Raw genomic sequence first — 18,352 nt, forward strand, 5'->3', positions numbered from 1 at the left:
TTTCCCTGACTCGGTTTGGCAAATGGCAGTTACATTGGTTTTCGTGGGGGGGGGGGGGGGTTGCCCGTAATGAAGGCGAGATAGCCAAAGAAAGCACGAGGGTGTGTGTGTGTGTAGGGGGGGGGTGGAGCGTGGCGGTGGGGGTGGCGAGGAGGTAATTACCACCTAGATAAAATATTTGCCAACGCCTCGGAGGTGCAGCTCCCGGCGCGCTCACTCTCGGTTAATGGTGTGCGCTATTTTGCCCGCAGCTCCGCCGCTCCGTCCATCAGAACCAATAATCTTTACTTTACCCTGTGCTCGCGTATCGATAGCTTCTCTCGCCTCCGGCACCGGCTTTGATATGTTAATATTTCTGAGTAGCAAATTCTGCAGAGATCATATTAATGTTGTACGTACAGAGTGGAGCTTTGCCTCCGTTGAATATTCAGATACTGAGTTTCAAAAGGCGTCTCTTGAAGAAATGAGACTTCTATTTACAGGATTCGTCTGTGGTTTTAATCACTAAAAAAAAAAAGAAAGAAAGGGGAAAAAAAAAAAGGAAAACCCACTCTTCTTTTCCCCCTGAATCTTCTGAGCCTCCCTCATGGCCCCCTCCCTCCCTTTAGTCAGGCGCTCTGAGAATTTAAGAGTAGCAACACACTGTTGATGACGCCCAGGATGATGATGAAGCTAATAATGAGTGGATCCAGATTGAAATTGTGGCATTGCAGGGGTAGGATGTTCAGTTATTGGGGAGGAGGCTCATGTGGCCTGCAGGAGAACGGAGGTGAGATAAGAAGATCCAGAGTTTTCCTTATTTGGGTAGAAAGTGACTTTTTGGCCCTGGTCTTTCTTGTGAGATCGGGATAGATTAAAAAAAAAAAAAAGGAAAGAAAAAAAAAGAAAAAAGAAGGAAGAAAGGGAAAAAAATGAAAAAAGTGAGGAGTGGGTAGCGCCCTTGTTTCGCTTTGTGATCACTCTGCCTTGCAGCCCCAGGCTAATTTCAGAAGCTTAAATACCGCCGTAGCCTCTGGGCCACGCGGAGTGGGAGCAGACCCGGCCACTGGCAGGCGCGAGCGCTCTCCGGATTGCCCGTGGCTACACAAAATACAAACTACTTTGAATCAAAACATTTTGGGGGAATTAATATGATCTGAACTCCGCACGTTTTAAGAGGGTTGGAGTTTGTCAGATCGCTTAGAGGTGACTGGCACGCCAAGGCGGAGGCATTTACGCGGCGCTACAAACATTGTCAGATCTGATTTAATTTTTAGATAAAGCTTCCGTGAAACGGAGTTTAGCTTCAATCGCCCAGTCGGCCAATAACAGGGTGCAGTGGACCTCTCTGCCCGGCTGCAGCCCTGACGGCTGCCCGCCAGCTGCTGGAGCAGGAGGACGTGCGTTCCGTTCCCCTGCTTCAGCGGGTTTCACTGCTGCGGCCCTGAGCCTTGAGGAATAGTTAAGAGAAACCCCCTGGCTCTCAGAATCTTCTGGAAAGAGTAATGGTGTGGGAAAGGGGAGTGGGGAGCGAAGCAAGAGCCTTGTTCCTCCTCTATCAGGGTACCTGGAATCTCTCTTTATTAGAGAGGTCTCGCATAAATCTCTCTGAACTAGAAGGCTAAAAATTCATCTTTGTGGCTCATCCATTGTGAAAACAGCGCCAGAAAATACACATCCGGAGCTTCTCTGGCCTCATTAATCCCCAAATATAAATTCTGCAGATTCATATTCCAGTCCACTTTGTATGAAGTCTAAAATCCATATGCCAAAGAATCTAGAGGCATGATTTATTGAGAAATATTTTTTTTAAGAGAAAGTGGGGCCAAGGGCTTTCCCCACCATAGCCTACTGCCTTCTCTCTAATTTCTTTATTGCTTCAAACATAAAGTGATTTCTGCATTGGGAAATGAGGATTCTCAGCACACACACACACACACACACACACACACACACACACACACACACAGCTACGCGTTAAACCAGTAAACTTCCCAATGCAGAATGCAGAATCCCCTCCTTTTGTTCAGCCTGGACTGGGAGGAAGGCATTCAGACCTGATAATCCAGTTATACCTGTAATGCTCTGTCGTTTTTCCACCATTCGATGCTGGTGCATCAGCGCGGCTTATTTGATTGCAACTAAGCTCCCAGGTCTTTTCTATTTGACGACAAGTAATATATGCTGCATTGGATTGCAATTGGGAAGGGCCAGAGGCTAGAGAGGAAGCAGAGCAGAATAAGCCTACCCCACCCAGTTTCCTAGAGCACCTCAATGCAACCACTGAACAAACAGGGACAGGAAACTTCTGTAATAGCTTACACATTTTAAATGTGTCAAGGTAAAGCAAAGGGAAAAAAAAAACAACCGAAAAAAAAAAAAGACGAGTGATCACTGGAGATGAAGAACCGGGAGGGGGGAAATCCCTGCCGTTTTCCTTTCTTTCATTTGAGTTGTAAACATCTGTTTGGCTCTAAGGCGAACAGAACATTTATTTTGCTCTCAAGATTTGGTCTAATTATGTCAACACCAAAGCGGCGGCGAGAGGGGTGGTGCCGCGGCTTTGGAGAGGCGAGCGCCCGCGTCTCGGCAGGAAGTATTGATCGCACCTGGCGAGCGCGCGATCTCTAGCCCTCAGCCGCACCTCCTTGGTACCCAGTGGGGCTGATGGCTTACAGGCAGCTTTAGGGAGGAGGGGCAGGGGAACCTCAGTACCTTTGAGACGGCCCTAAAGGTTTCCCCTGCCCTAATTGCCTGCGATGAGAGGAGGAAAAGCAAGGCCCGGCGTCCGGGGTCTTGGCTTTCGCATTAGCTTGTAGCTCAAACCGGGGACTGGGGTCTTGCTGAGTGAGTTCCATGGCCCGCACCCTGAAACTTGGTCTGAGAGTGGTGCCCTTTATTCAATTAGCCTTGCAGCCCATGCATACATTTCCTGTTGCATGCTTTTAAGAGCAGACTTGAGCACCCCCATTTCTCAGATGGTTAGATTGAGACCTGGAATCTAAAGACGTGAGATCCCACTAGCCCCTTACTGGCTGTGCACCTTCTAGTGCCCCCATTGATACGACAGACACAGGACCAGCAAAGTGTCGTCAGACTCCCAGGAAGATGAACTTGATCTAACAAAGCTCTGCTGGCTGCAAGGATCTGTATCTTTGCATTTTGTGCCTGTTTATTTCCTATCCTCTTAGTCTTGGGCTTACTTTTCCCTGTAGCTGTGACACTTGTGATGGCCATCTCCTAGGGCTTTCGCAACTACCTCCAGTAATTAGTTCTTAGCTTTTGTTCTGCTACCATAACAACATCACTGAAAATATGAAACCCTTTCTTCATTTTTCCATTTCCAAAATGGTGATCTCCATGGAGGTATTGCTTCTGCACATTGTAAATGGAAAGGAGCTGTACTAGCGAGAAACAGCACGATGAATCCGTTGTGTCACCAGAGACATCCCTAACTAGGGTGCTGGATCTGAAACAAATGTTGCATAACTAAGAAGACTTCACATGCAACGCAGGAACCATAAAGAATTTTAACTGCTAACACTGGGGATAAAGTGTCAGCAGTCAATGGTTTGGCCTCCTTGTTCTTAGATGACTTTCCTTCTCTGAAAGCTCTCGCCATTGCCACCTATGGCCTTGATACCCTTAAAGAAGTCCCCACTTCTTGGAATCTTTATTCCAAAAGCGAAACTGGTTACATTGACCTATGACTCTTTTTTTCCTCCCCCCAAAACAAACCACTGGGAAGAAAGATGTCAAGTTCCCCATGCTGCTGTAAACTCTACAAGTTGCCAAATCTTTAGCCAGGACAAGAGAGAGAGAGAGAGTTCCCCAAGGCTGCAGCAATGCCAAGTATCAAAGCAACAGAAATTCCCTTTAAAGTTGCTGTGACATAAAAAATAAAAGACTCTAGAGTTGATGGCTAATCCTGAATACAAACTAAATCCTCCAGGCAATTTGTGTGTGCAAAAAGCATACTCTTAATATGCAGCCTCTGTAAAATACCCAATAAATGCTTATTTGAGCAGAAGCCAAAAGCCCAAACTGATGGTAAGAAAAGACCCAGGGCCCAGGGAGTTTGCATTTGGCTAGGTAGCGGACCAGTGACTTTCCTGGAAGCATCTGGCTTTCATCACCTGGAGTTTGGTTTGCCAAGAGAGGACCAATTGCCCATTAGATAAAAGTTCAATTTAAAATTAAAAAATGATAATCTGCATTTCCCTAAGTTATCTCACCTTAAAAATAACAATGGTTTAAGGCTGTGCCTTCCTCCTGCTTTGACAATCAACACATACACACTCCTCTCTCACTCCCTTAAATTTTCAACTTAGTGCGTGAAAAACCTTGTGTTTCCCTTGTATACTGCCTGCTGTGCAGAGAGGTTGTTGTGACAATATAAAGTGGAGTCAGTTTCATAGTAATTGTGGGTGAGGGCTTATTTCCAGAAGAAAGTTGAGTGAACTTTGAATCTGTTATGATTTCTTTTATTTAATAGTTTTGCTTCAGAGGTTTTATTTTTTTTTTATTTTTATTTTTATTTTTTTTTTTGCTTTTTGGGTCACACCTGGCGATGCACAAGGGTCACTCCTGGCTCTGCACTCAGGAATTACCCCTGGCGGTGCTCAGGGGACCATATGGGATGCTGGGAATCGAACCCGGGTCGGCCGCGTGCAAGGCAAACGCCCTACCCGCTGTGCTATCACTCCAGCCCCCGCTTCAGAGGTTTTAAATTCTGAAGTTATCAGAGTGATGATTCTTTCTGTTTTATTTTTTTGACAATCATCCACCAGTGCTCAGAGCTTACTTCTGGCTCTTGCTCAGAGATCACTTCTGACCAGGCTCAGAGGATCAGATGGGGTGCTGGGGGTTAAAACCCGGTCAGGGACTGGAGCAATATTACAGCTGGTAGGTCAGGTGTTTGATTTGCACACGACAGACCCATTGCACACCATATGAATCTCTGATCTTGCAAGGGGTAACTACTGAATGGTGCTCTGTGTGTGTGTGTGTTTGTGACTGTGCATGAGCATGTGTGTGATCCCCCTCAACCAGAATCATCTGTATGCAAAACAAGCTTCTTACCTGCTGTACTATCTCTCTGGACCAGGTGATGATTCACTTTGCATGATATTAAAGCTTAGTTTCATTGATGTTCAGTATAATTTCCTGTCCTGTTTGTCTCAACCTTTGAGAAGTCATGTAAAAGTTTAATTTTTAAATGATTTTACATCTATAGGACCAAAATGAGATGGTAGTTTTAAGCCCAGAAATATGGGGATATTATTATTAATTATTATTATTATTATTATTGGGCTGGAGTGATAGAACAGCAGGTAGAGCATTTGCCTTGCACATGGCCCACCCAGATTCAATTCCTCTATCCCTCTCAGAGAGCCCGGCAAGCTACTGAGAGTATCCCGCCCGCACGGCAGAGTAACAATGGAGACGTTACTGGTGCCCGAGCAAATTGATGAACAATGGGACTACAGTGCTACAGTGCTACATCATGATGATGATGATGATGATGATGATGATGATGATGATGATGATGCAAGTGGAAAGCACAGGAAAGTCATGTTTCTCTCTCCTGAGGGAGTTAGCATGGGTGTCTACTATGTTGGCCTAAGTTTAATGACAAGAAATAAATTTCAACATCACTTTTGAAGTTGCAAACTTCTCATATTTCAAACTGGTGACAAGTCTCCAGGAACAAGCTTTAGAAATTTAGTTGAAGGACCAGAGAATAAGTACACAGTAACTCCTGCCTTTCCTTGCTTACCTTGCTTGCAGTCAACCTCAGTTTGATCCCTGACATGAAATATAGTTCTCCGGGACTGCCAGAAATTATCCGTGACCTTGAGCAGAATTGGTAGTAAGTTCTGAGCATAGCTGTCTTTGATTTGTCTCATTAATCTCCTGCAGAAAAAGAAATTTAGTAAGGTTTACAGGGGTCAGGGATTACTCCTGACTCTGCACTTAGGGATCACTCCTGGTGGGCTCAGGGGGACATATGGGATGCCAGGGATTGGACTCAGGTTGGCCACATGCAAGACAAATGTCTTACCTGCTGTACTATTGTTCTGGTCCCCTTGTTTTGTTTTTTCGGAAGGAGATGATATTCAGGGTCATTATCAGCTTCATAACTCTTGGTGGAGACAGCTTTGGTATCAAGACCTCCAAGGTAAGAAAAGATAAGTGTGAGGGAGTCAGAAAGAATTCCAAGGGCAAGAGGCAGAAATACATGGAGATCATAGCTAGTTGCCTGTTCTTCCCTCCATCCAAGTCCAGGAACCTTTTGCCTTTCAAAACACTCTTTCAGGTTCCTGAAAAATCCCACCCAGAAAGCATAGCCAATTCTAAATACCAGAAACTCCACCAACATTGGGGAGGGTATTGGGGAAAGTCACATACAGAGGTGCTCAAGATAACTACTCTGGCTGTATTCTGCTCAGGGGTCCATGCAGTGCCAAGGGTGGAGTCAGGGCCTTCCGCAAGCAAGAATAAGAGCATTAACTGCTATGGTATCTCTCCAGCCTCCAACCTCCTATTTTCGGAATATAGTAAAAGAGGGAGGAGATATTATGACTCCTAGACCAGGGATGTCCAATCTTCAATTCTCTTGTGAGCCTACTAAATATCTTGTTAAGCTGAATTCTGGCTCAGAAGATTCTGAGAGTCTGCATTTCTAATGGGTTTCTATGAGATGCCACACTGCCAACTAAGGATCACCTCTGAGTAAACAAATTTGCCTGCTTTTCTTCCTGCAACTACTTTTATTAGGGGAATCTGGGTTTCCAAAAGTACTTACAAGGCCTGGAAACTACTCTGATAATACTCAGCCAACCTAGCCCAATGGTTTAATGCTAAGGTAGGAGGATATGGAATACTTTATGCAGTGCCAGGAAAAACCAGGGCCACTCAGGTGATGCTTGGGATGCCATATGGTACCAGTTTTCCAATTCTGGTCCTAGTGCAGGCAAAGCACACACCGCTGACCATTGAGCTATCTCTCCAGCCTCCCCAACTACTTTTTGCCCTCATTCCCTTCATAGAACTTACTTTTTTTTCAGGAGATTACCCATTACTGAAGAAATCAACTGTGTGCCTACTGAAGTAAACTGGGAATTTGAACTTGCCACCGAGTTTCAAAGGGTCTCCTCTTAGATTTATCAATGCATGGGAGGCAGCCTGGTATCCTGGAGCTATGCAGCTACATGTTAGCAATTGTAGACAATGGCTTTAGAGAGAAATTGGGATGCAATAAAACTCTCGCTTTCATGCTGGTGTCATATGTCTACTTTAGTTTCCTGAGCTGAAAGAATACGTAGTTGTTTCTGGAGAAGAGCTAGACCAAAGTTCTTCTAGACACTGGAGGCAAAATCTTCTGAGCTAGGAAATGGCAAAGTTGGGGAATTAGTAATTACTATTCCTTTGTTCCTAATCATAGTAACAATAATGATAGACTTCACAATAGGTCACTAACATGCAATGTGTTACTCTTATTGTATTCTGTCTTGTATTGTGTTAATTGTGCATGCTGGGTCTGAAGCAGATAGTGAAGGATAGGACCTATCATCCACCACATGGGGTCTGAAATTTCTGGTAATTGGAAAATTAGTTTTAGTGGTACCTGGAGATACACTAGCTGTGTTACCTATAGTTTGTGAATTTCTCAAATATTCTGGAAAAGTGTTTTTAAAACTTTTGTCTACATAAATACCATTGATTTCAAAATACCAGTGCATAGATATGAAAGAGAAAGAAAGAGAGGAAGTGATAGAGAGGAAGGGAGAGAGGAAGAGAGGAAGAGAGAGAGAGAGAGAGGAGAGAGAGAGTTTGCTGGTGCACCAGTGTTATACGGCGTTGATATCAACCACATAAAAAAAACTCAGCTAACCCCCAAACTACCTCTACCAATTAACCCCATACAAGGGGTAGATGTCCCTCTCTCTCTCTCTCTCTCTCTCTCTCTCTCTCTCTCTTTTTCTCTCTCTCTCATACCCATGCAGAGATGATCCAGGTTTTACACACACATGCACATACACACACAATATTGCCCAATCCCAAGTACTACCTTTGTGTTGTACAAAATATTTTCTTATCATCACTAATATGTAATATATTTTTTTCTTTCAAAGGTGGCACCTGTGTGGTCAACCCCACAGATTTGTTTTGCTCCGTGCCTGGCCGTTTGTCCCTTCTCAGTTCTACTTCTAAGTACAAGGTGACCATTGCTGAGGTGAAGAGGCGTCTCTCACCACCTGAATGCCTAAACGCTTCACTCTTGGGAGGCATTTTGAGAAGGTAAGGCAGTTGGTTTCTGACACTGTGGGTCTTTATTATCGTGATATCAAGTCCTACATAGTCACTGTCTGAAGGTGATATCCCATGTGGTCATCTAATCATCATTTTCTACAGGATGTAAAATTTCAAAACTTAGTTTTTATTTGTTTTGGGACAGAGCAAAATCCAAGAATGGAGGCCGCTGCCTCAGAGAGAAACTGGATAGGCTTGGCCTGAACTTGCCAGCAGGAAGACGGAAGGCTGCCAATGTCACTCTCCTCACTTCGCTAGTTGAAGGTAAGACTTCTCAGTTCTGCAAGGTCAAGGTGGAAGGATAACAAGTCTTTGAAACTTGCATGTTTCTGATTGTGCTGTTTCATTTTTGCTCAGCAATTAAGCATGACAGTAGTTACAAATGACTTTCCCAATAATTACAGTAATGATTCAATTAGACTAAACAGTAAGGTTTAGAGGATACATAAAATACTAATGTACTAATCTTGGCAATATTTAAAAAAAATTATTGATTCACCATGAGGTACAATTACAAGCTTTCATGTCTGAGTTACAATCACACAATGATCAAATACCCATCCCTCCACCAGTGAACATTCCCCACCATCAATATCCCCATATACCCCCACCTTTCCCACCCACCCAATGCCTTCATGGCAGACAATATTCCCCATACTCTCTCTCTACTTTTGGGCATTATGGTTTGCAATGCAGATTCTGAGAGGCCATTATGTTTAGTCCTTTATCTACTTTCGGTACACATCTCCCATCTCAACGGATTCATCCAGCCATCATTTTCTTGGTGATCCTTTCTCTATTCCAGCTGTCCTCTCCTCGCCCTCTCATGAGACAGGCTTCCAACTATGGAGCAATCTTCCTGATCCTTCTATCTACTGTCCTTGGGTGTCAGTCTTATGTTATGTTATTTTACACACCACAAATGAGTGTAGTCCTTCTATATTTGCCCCTCTATTTCTGACTCGTTTCACATAGCATGATACTCTCCATGTCCATCCACTTATAAGCAAATTTCATGAAATCTTGACAATATTAAGGGAAGAAAAAGCAAGTGGAAATTTAGGTACTTCCCAAAATATTCACTAAACAACACCAGCAACAGCAAAACACTTACCAGTGTCATTTTGATTATTATTTTTTAAAGTGTTCAAGTAAATTTGATAATTCGTTTTAATTCAGTACAATATAAACTGCGCATATATAATCAACCCTTTATAAAAAATTCACAGGAGGCTAGGTATGATGCCAAACCAATGAGCACAATATATAAATCCTAGAGACATTGCTTAGATTGCAGTTAAGCATGGTGAAGTTTCACAGTATTATCATTGAATCAGTTCAGTCACCCAAATGTTACGATTATCCAGTGGTTTACAGAGAAAAGTGGAATAACATTCCATGAAGTTGTTTCTTTTCCAATATATCTTTTTCTGATTCTTCTTTAAAAATCACACATTTTTTGTTTGATTGAATTTTAGTTTGGGGCCACACCCGGAATTGCTCAGTGATAATTCCTGCCTGTGCAATCAAGAGACCATATAGGATTCTGGGGATTAAATCCGGGTCAGTTGCATGCAAGACAAGTGTCCAACTTAACTGTATTATCTCTCTGACTCAAACTGCACATTCTCTTTTCATTCTTTTTTTTTAAACTTCTTTATTGAATCACTGTGAGATAGACCCTTACAAAGTTGTTCATGATTGGATTCTAACAATTCCAACACCCATCCCTCCACCAGTGTACATTTTCCAGCACCAGTGTCCCCAGTTTCCCTCCCATTACCCCGAACCCCCTGTCTGTCTCTATGGCAGACACTTTTCCTCTCTCTCTCTTTCTCTCTCTCTTTCTCTCTCTCTCTCTCTGTCCTATTGGGCATTATGGTTTGCAATATTGATACTGAAAGGTTATTCAGAATATCCCTTTACCTATTTTTAACCCTCAGATCTTGTCCAGCGTGATCATTCCCAGCTATTATTGTCATACTGGTCTCTTCTCTATCTAACCTACCCTCAGCCCCACCTGGTCAGGAAAACAGGAGTTAGGAGGACTGGTCAATTGTTGGAACTGCATGTTCTTAATTCAGTCTTATTTGAAGAATAATTAATATGGTCTGGGCATGGACTCAGCAACAAAGTATGATCTTACACAGCATGAGGTCTGGGTTCAATCCCAAGCACAAGAGGGAGAGAAGGTGGGAGTGAGAGAGACAGAGACAGAGAATGAGGGAGGGAGAGGGAGAAAGAAAGAAAGAAAGAAAGAAAGAAAGAAAGAAAGAAAGAAAGAAAGAAAGAAAGAAAGAAAGAAAGAAAGAAAGAAAGAAAGAAAGAAAGAAAGAAAGAAAGAAAGAAAGAGAGAAAGAAAGAAAGAGGGAGGAAGGGAGGGAGGGAGGGAGAGAGGGAGGGAGGGAGGGAAGGAAGGAAGGAAGGAAGGAAGGAAGGAAGGAAGGAAGGAAGGAAGGAAGGAAGGAAGGAAGGAAGGAAGGGAGAGAGAGAGAAAGGGAGAGAGAGAGAGAACATGAAGCATTATCATTATTAGAGACATTTTTTAACTTCCTGAGAGAGCCTCTGCAGGTCAAAAGAGAGATTTTTCCGTAACTCAGCTATTAAGGCAGAGATATTTTTGCCAAAATTTACCTGAACATGACAGTGACTATTTTCTTGCATTGGTTTTTTTCTTTGTTTATAAGATCCCACAGGAGGTAAAATGTAGGTGAAGTCCAAGAACAAGCATCTGATCTTTGCCAGGTTACAAAAAATTAAATTTTCTGTTTCATTTGGTAAAGTCTTTTGACAATAGCTTTATCATTCTTACTTTGGTGATTTTGCTAATCAGCTTTATCTTTGCTTATTCCCTAATTGTAATAATGTTAACAACTACAACAACAATTTTATCATTCAATATCATTTAATGAATTTTACCTATATGTTTTGCTTATTTGTTTTGTGTTCGCCTGTGTATATGAATACTTAGGGTGACACAGTGGAGGAAATTGACCTATCACTCACTTACAGGAACTGGGAGTACTAGGGGAAGGAAAAAGTAGAAAGGACTAATTTTTTTTTTCTATAATAGGGAGTACCTCGCCCACATGGCAGAGCCTGGCAAGCTACCCGTGGCATATTGATATGCCAAAAACAGTAACAACAAATCTCACAATGGAGACATTACTGTTGTCGGGCAAATCAATGAGCAATGGAATGACAGTGATACAGTGATACAGTGATAATAGAGATAAATTATATTTGTAATATAATTTTACTCTAAATATTTCTCTTTTCTTTTTGCTGTTTCTTCTTTTTTTTATTTATTTAAAAAAATTTATTAGTGAATCACTGTGAGGTAGATAGAGTCATAAACTTTCATGCTTGCATTTCAGTCATACAATGATCAAGTACCCATCCCTCCACCAGTGCCCATTTTTCACCACCAGTGGTCCCAGAATCCCTCCCACCACTCCCATCCCACCTCCTCCACCCTAACCCGCCTCTGTGGCAGGGAATTCCCTTTTGTTTTGCTCTCTCTCTCTCTTTTTGGGTGTTGTGGTTTGCAATAGAGGTATTAAGTGGCCATCATGTTTAATCGATAGTCCACTTTCAGCCTGCATCTCCCATCCAAGCGAGCCCTCCTAGCACCCTTTACTTGGTGGTCCCTTCTCTATCTGAGCTGTCTTTTCCCCCAGCATGTGAGGCTGGCTTCTAAGCTGTGGAGTAATCCTCCTGGTACTTATCTCTAATATTCTTGGGTGTAAGTCTCCCATTCTGTTACTTTATATTCCACAAATGAGTGCAATCTTTCTATATCTGTCCCTCTCCTTCTGACTCATTTCACTTAACATGATACTTAAAAAGGACTAATTTACAAATGGAGATTATATTGGAAAGATTACAAAGGGAGAGAGGTTCCTCTTCAATTTAAATAAAAATATCATGAAAATCAAAGCTATCTAAAATTGAACAGAGTACTTGTTCAGGAATATAATGAAATGAATTCAAGAACCGGGGCTGGAGCGATAGCACAGCGGGTAGGGCATTTGCCTTGCATGCGGCTGACCCGGGTTCGATTCCCAGCGTCCCATATGGTCCCCCGAGCACAACCAGGAGTAATTCCTGAGTGCAAAGCCAGGAATAACCTCTGTACATAGCCGAGTGTGACCCAAAAAGAAAAAAAAAGAAATGAATTCAAGAATCATATGGATGGGAGACCTTGATTTGTTCTAAAGTCCATCCCTACAGTAGAATCTATTAAGAGCTTTCAAACGATACCTGTACCATACTAAATGCCAGTACAAACCCAAGAGCCCCTAAAGAGTATTTTCATAATTTTTCTTGTTGAGTCTGACATGAGCCACACAACCCAGAGCATCCTATGTAGGAGCTATCAGGGTGAGTCCTTCAACTGCCTGTCTTGCAGCATGGGGCCCCCCTATCTCTACTGTGACCAACTCATGCTTTATTTGGTCTCGACTCACAGAGCAGTTGCATCAGTCTTGGCTGCTAACACCCAAGATTTTCTTCTCAGGTATCTTAGTTTGGATGCTTTTGAAATGCCCTCAATCTTCATGGTATAGAGAAAGAATTCTTTTATTTTTGAATGCAGGCACTTTGAATGGAACAAAGAAAAAGAAATTTAAAGCAAAGGCATATTTTTGAATTACCTCAACTTGCCATATGCAATATTCTGACATCTGAAATGTACTCACACATACACATTAAAAGAAAGGTTATATGTTGGTTGTATGTTTTACTAATTTTTTCTATGTATACTGATACTCAGAGCTGACACAGTAGAGAAAATTAAATGTCTTTTTCCCCAAATAAGTGTTTCTGTATAGAAAAAATTTCACAGCATCCATTAGCCCTGGAGGAAGATGGTAACTTGAATAATGTATGGCACCAGGTCATAACAGCTGGTTATGCATTTCTGAAATCAAATAATTTTTTAAAACTCATTTCTATCCCTTCCTGGCTGTGTGACATAAGAAAAGCCAGAACATCTCTGAGCATCAGTGCCCTTGTCTACAAAGTGGTCTTAAGAACAGTAACCTCCTAAATTTGTCACGAGACTTACATCCGACTGTTTGCAAAGCACTTAAGATAGTGCTTGCTAAACGTTGGTGCTTAACATATTTTTTGTTATTATTCTTTTTTTTTTCTTTTTTTTTTTTGGGTCACACCTGGCAACGCATAGGGGTTACTTCTAGCTCTGCACTCAGGAATTACCCCTGGCTGTGCTCAGGGGACCTATATGGGATGCTGGGATTTGAACCCGGGTCAGCCGCGTGCAAGGCAAACGCCCTACCGCTGTGCTATCTCTCCAGCCCCTTTTGTTATTATTCTTTTGGGAGAGGAGGAAGAGGAGTTTGGACTATAGCTGGTGGTGTTTGGGGTGACACTGACACTGTATCGGGGTTTGCTCCTGGTGGTTTGCTCTTGGATGACAATCTGCAATGCTGGGGATCAAAACAAGGTCATGAATTCAAGGCAAGAGTTTTAATCCCCATCCTATCTCTCCAGCTCCATTGCTGTTGTTCAGGAAAAGAATATGGAAAAGATATGATGATATGAACTATTCTGAGCAGGATCCTAAAATTGAGAGTAGCAAAAATAGAAAACCAAATCTTTTGATTCACTGTACCACTTTATATTTCCCATTTGACTCGGTGTGTCTGACATAGATTATAAAGAATTACACTTATTAGCGAATTAGCTACTTACAAATTTTACTAATGTTTAATTGGGGTGTAGAAAAAGATAATCTTTTTGCTTTGTTTTGGGGCCATACCTAGTGATGCTCCTTAGGGCTTACTGCTGGCTCTGCACTCAGGAATTACTCCTGGTGGTGCTCAGGGGAACTTATAGGATGCCAGGATCCAACCCAGGTTGGCCATGTGCAAAGCAAGCACCCTACCTGAGGTACTGTAGCCCCAGTCCTGAGATGGTCATTTCTTAAGCCTCTTTATTACCATGAATAGGACGTCTCTTCCTTCTAGAAAATTTGGATAAGTTTACTGAGGTTTCTTGCATCCAATATAAGTTTTTTAAATCCTGATGAACCCTCTGTCATTACTTAATCCTCAAAGTTATTATAATAGTAAGTCTTGGTTCATTCTTTTCCAAAATAATTGTCAGTTGTATTTCTGTTCTTTAAAAAAGGTATCAATTATTTGGCTATCCCATTCCATCTTAATTAATTTAAATGTAATTTAATTTAATTTAATTAAAAACTCAATCAATAGAGGACTCTGGTTTCCTTTTTAGCACACAAAATTTCTGGAATATTGGGCATATGTTTTGCTTTTCAGGTTATAGAACTGGGCTCATGAAAGTAAATGCTAGCAGAGCTTACCCTAGTTATTCATTTTGAAGTTTCTCTTGGAAAATTAAAAAAAAAGAAAGAAAACAGTAAAATTTCTCTTGGAAAATGGCCCTCCCCACAATAAATTAACTATTGTACTATCTATACACTTGCTTTTTAAAAATTAAGATAGCTGTGCAAGTTGTGTTTCTGTTATTTGAGTCTGTCTGTTTGCTTTGGGCAAGGTTATACCCAGCAGTGCTCAGGGCATATTCCTTGCTCAGTGCTTGGGTACTATTCACGGACAATGCTTGGGGGACCAGAAAGTACCAGGAATTTTACCAGGGGTCCCATGTGTATTCCAGTGCTTTGACCAAACTCCCTGGTCATTATCTATAAGTTTCTAAATTCTAAGTTGCTGGGGTCTTCTCCCGGCCTCTGTTCAGTTCTTCTCCCAACACTAAGTCACAGAATACTTGAAGAGTTAAATAACACCTAGACATTATTGTATAATACTGAAGAACTTGTGCTTATCAGACTCAGGACTGGCATGTGGCTGATGCACTGCATTGCATCACTCCCGGACATTACCGGTGAGCCCAACGCCCCCACCACCACTGAACCTTGTAAGAACCTGACACAGCAGCACTAGGTTGAATAATTCCAAGAGGAGCCTTGGGTCCCTTAAATACTCCCTGGGAATACCCGCTAAATGCTAAATAATTTGTCTCTTTTAACCAGATATTATGTCATACTTTATGAACAATTTGACACCATCTGAGACAGCATCTTCTTAAATCATTCACTTATTTGTCAGTGTCTCTCTTGACCTGCTTCACTCCTAGACGTGTTTTTTTTATGTCAGGGCAGAGAAAACAGGCTGCTACCAATATGCCTTTGTGTGTGGTGATGTGTTGGGGTTCGAGTCCTGCTCCTTCTATTGGTGCCTGTGCCTCAGAAAGACTCATGCATCCAAGTATCTGGCTAACTCTAGCTAACTTCTTTGGATTTATTGCTCATTCTTCTAAATGGTTCTGCTCACTTTAAAGGCATGTCTCGGTGGTAACTTTGTGGTGATTGTTGCTTCTTACTCATATTCTCTTTTTCAAGGTTTATACCTCAATTCATGTGATTTTCAAGCACAATTTCTGCCTTTTCCGTTGTTTACATTTATCTAAAGCGCTAATAGTTTTTTTTGCTTTTTTTTTTTTTTTGCTTTTGGGGTCACACCCAGCGATACACAGTGGTTGCTCCTGGCTCATGCACTCAGGAATTACTCCTGGCAGTAAAAGCTATAACAGTATTTAAAGAAAATTATGAACTATAATTACGCTATTGGTATTTCCTACTAAATAGCAATAGTAATTTGGGAATTGTTCATGTTTTTCTTTTTTTTCTTCATTTTTTTAGTTTTTTGGGTCACACCTGGCAATGCACAGGGGTTACTCCTGGCTCTGCACTCAGGAATTACTCCTGGCAGTGCTCAGGTAACCATATGGGATGCTGGGAATCAAACCCAGGTTGGCCGCGTGCAAGGCAAATGCCCTACCCACTGTGCTGCTGCTCCAGCCCCTGTTCATGTTTTTCTTGCAGCAAATGTTTGAGTTTAGAAGTAAACATTTTCAAAAATGGAATCAGAGGCAAATTTTACTTTTTTAGTTTGTAAAATCCAGATGTGGATACAGTGGTTGCTGCCTTTCTCGGACTCAGCAATTTAGGTTACCTGAGTCACTTAGCTTTAAAGTAGAAAAAGTGTGATTGTTATTCAGACTAACTTGATATTGTGTATTCCGGTCAATAATTGTTTTACTACCATTTTGTACAGATTTTTTTTTTTTTTTTGGTGGAAGTATCTTGGAGTTTCACCATATTCAGGAATTTTGGTACTGACAATCAACAAATAATTTCTTTACTTGGGCTGGAGCCATAGTGCAGCCAGGTTCAGCCCCCTTCTCATACTGTCCTCTGGCTCAGAGCACTGTGATCTGAGTGTAGAGCCAGGAATAACCCTAGCACTGCTGGCCATGCCCCTCCCCAAATCTCTTCAAGGCTGTTGTATGACATGAGTACATTAGGATAGATTTCAAACTTGGTTCATTAAAACTCATATTTTCGAAAACGTTTGATCCTGGGAAGCTGAGGAGACTTCCCAGCTCAGGATCCTGGGTTTCTCTGGGTGAGACTTCCTGGCTCCAGTGTTCAGGCCCAGTGACGTCAGGGGCCACTAGGGCCAAGCAGTGTTGAGCTACCCCACGCCTGCCTCTGGCTCCAGCCCCTCAGGCTACTCCCCTGGCCTTCATGTTTGTAAAATTGGATATTTAAAGGAGGCACCAGAACTGGACTAACCTTATAAATTACCTCCTCCTTGCCCCCTCCGAAATTATCTTGAAATTTTGAGAATTTTTCAGATATCTTTTAATAATACATCATCTTGGATGTAAAGAAGTTTATTATGTTTTTCTTTGGGAATTTCTTTAGCGCATAAGGCATATCAAAATTATACTATCTGTCACTGTCATCCCCTTGCTCATCGATTTGTTAGAGCGGGCACCAGTAACGTCTCTCATTGAGAGACTTATTGTTACTGTTTTTGGCATATCCAATAGGCATGGGCAGCTTGCCAGGCTCTGCCGTTCGGGCTCCATACTCTCAGTAGCTTGCCGGGCTCTCCGAGAGGGGCGGAGGAATCGAACACGGGTTGGCCTCATGAAAGGCGAACGCCCAACCACTGTGCTATACTAAGGTAAAACAAATGGAAGGTGTGGGATTCCCAATATTAAATTGGCTTATCACTAAACTGCCCAGTTCAGCTCCCCCTGAGTGTGCCTGTGTTTCAGTGTTGCTCCCCTTTCTTGTTCACAGACGTTTAAATAGAAGAAAAAGAACTGTGAAGCAGGGCCGTGACAATCTCTCCATAAACGGTGTGCCTGCTAGCCAAGGTTTAGATATTCTTTGATCCATATATGAAAAGCAAGAAACAAGTTTTCAGAGCTTTGTAAATTCTTTGACATAGTTTGAGCAGGTAGGCTGTTTGCCTTGCACGTCGCCGACGCGGGTTCGATTCCTTTGTCCCTCTCTGAGAGCCCAGCAAGCTACCAAGAGTATCTCGCCTGAACAGCAGAGCCTGGCAAGCTACCTGTGGCATATTCGATATGCCAAAAACAGTAACAAGTCTCACAATGGAGACGTTACTGGTACCCGCTTGAGCAAATTGATGAACAACTGGACGGGACTACAGTGCTACAGTTAGTAAAATTGCAAATTGTTATTTTGCTTTTAATTTAAGTGTGTGTGTGTGTGTGTGTGGTGTGTGTGTGTGTGCGCGCACGTGTGTGTTGTGTGTTTGGGCTACACCTGGCAGTGCTCAGGGCTTATTCCAGGCTCTATGCTCAGATAATACACCTGGCAAAACTTGAGGGACCATATGGGGGTACCAAGAATTGAACCCAGTTCAGCAGCATCCTACTCACTATATTACCTCTTGAGACCCATAAATTGATACTTTATACAAAAAATATAGTTATAAGGATACACAGTGAAATAATTCCTTCCTCTTTTATTTTCCAGTCACTTCCTCTTCTTTAAAAAAGCTACCGATTTATCTATTTCCAGAAAGAATACATAAATATATATGTAAGCATACACAGTTTTTATTTAAAAGGAATTATAGGATTATATACACACTAGTCTTTACATTTTATTTTTTTCCCAGAGCTTATAAGTATAGTATTCATTGTTTTAGTGTATTATAATTTATTTAAC

At 42.0% G+C, this 18,352-nt stretch overlaps 1 protein-coding gene across 2 annotated transcripts in view; it reads left to right on the forward strand.

Annotated features, from left to right (window-relative positions):
• The window catches only part of TFAP2D (transcription factor AP-2 delta), a 67,362-nt gene that overhangs the window by 8,446 nt on the left and 40,564 nt on the right, over positions 1-18,352 (forward strand). For both annotated transcript variants that reach the window (XM_004605850.2, XM_055135927.1), the window contains 2 exons: positions 8,118-8,283; positions 8,441-8,559. In XM_004605850.2, coding sequence (XP_004605907.1) covers positions 8,118-8,283; positions 8,441-8,559 — 285 coding nt within the window. The remainder of the gene's footprint in view (positions 1-8,117; positions 8,284-8,440; positions 8,560-18,352) is intronic.

Source organism: Sorex araneus, chromosome 4 (genome assembly GCF_027595985.1).
Source record: "Sorex araneus isolate mSorAra2 chromosome 4, mSorAra2.pri, whole genome shotgun sequence".
NCBI lineage: Eukaryota > Metazoa > Chordata > Mammalia > Eulipotyphla > Soricidae > Sorex > Sorex araneus.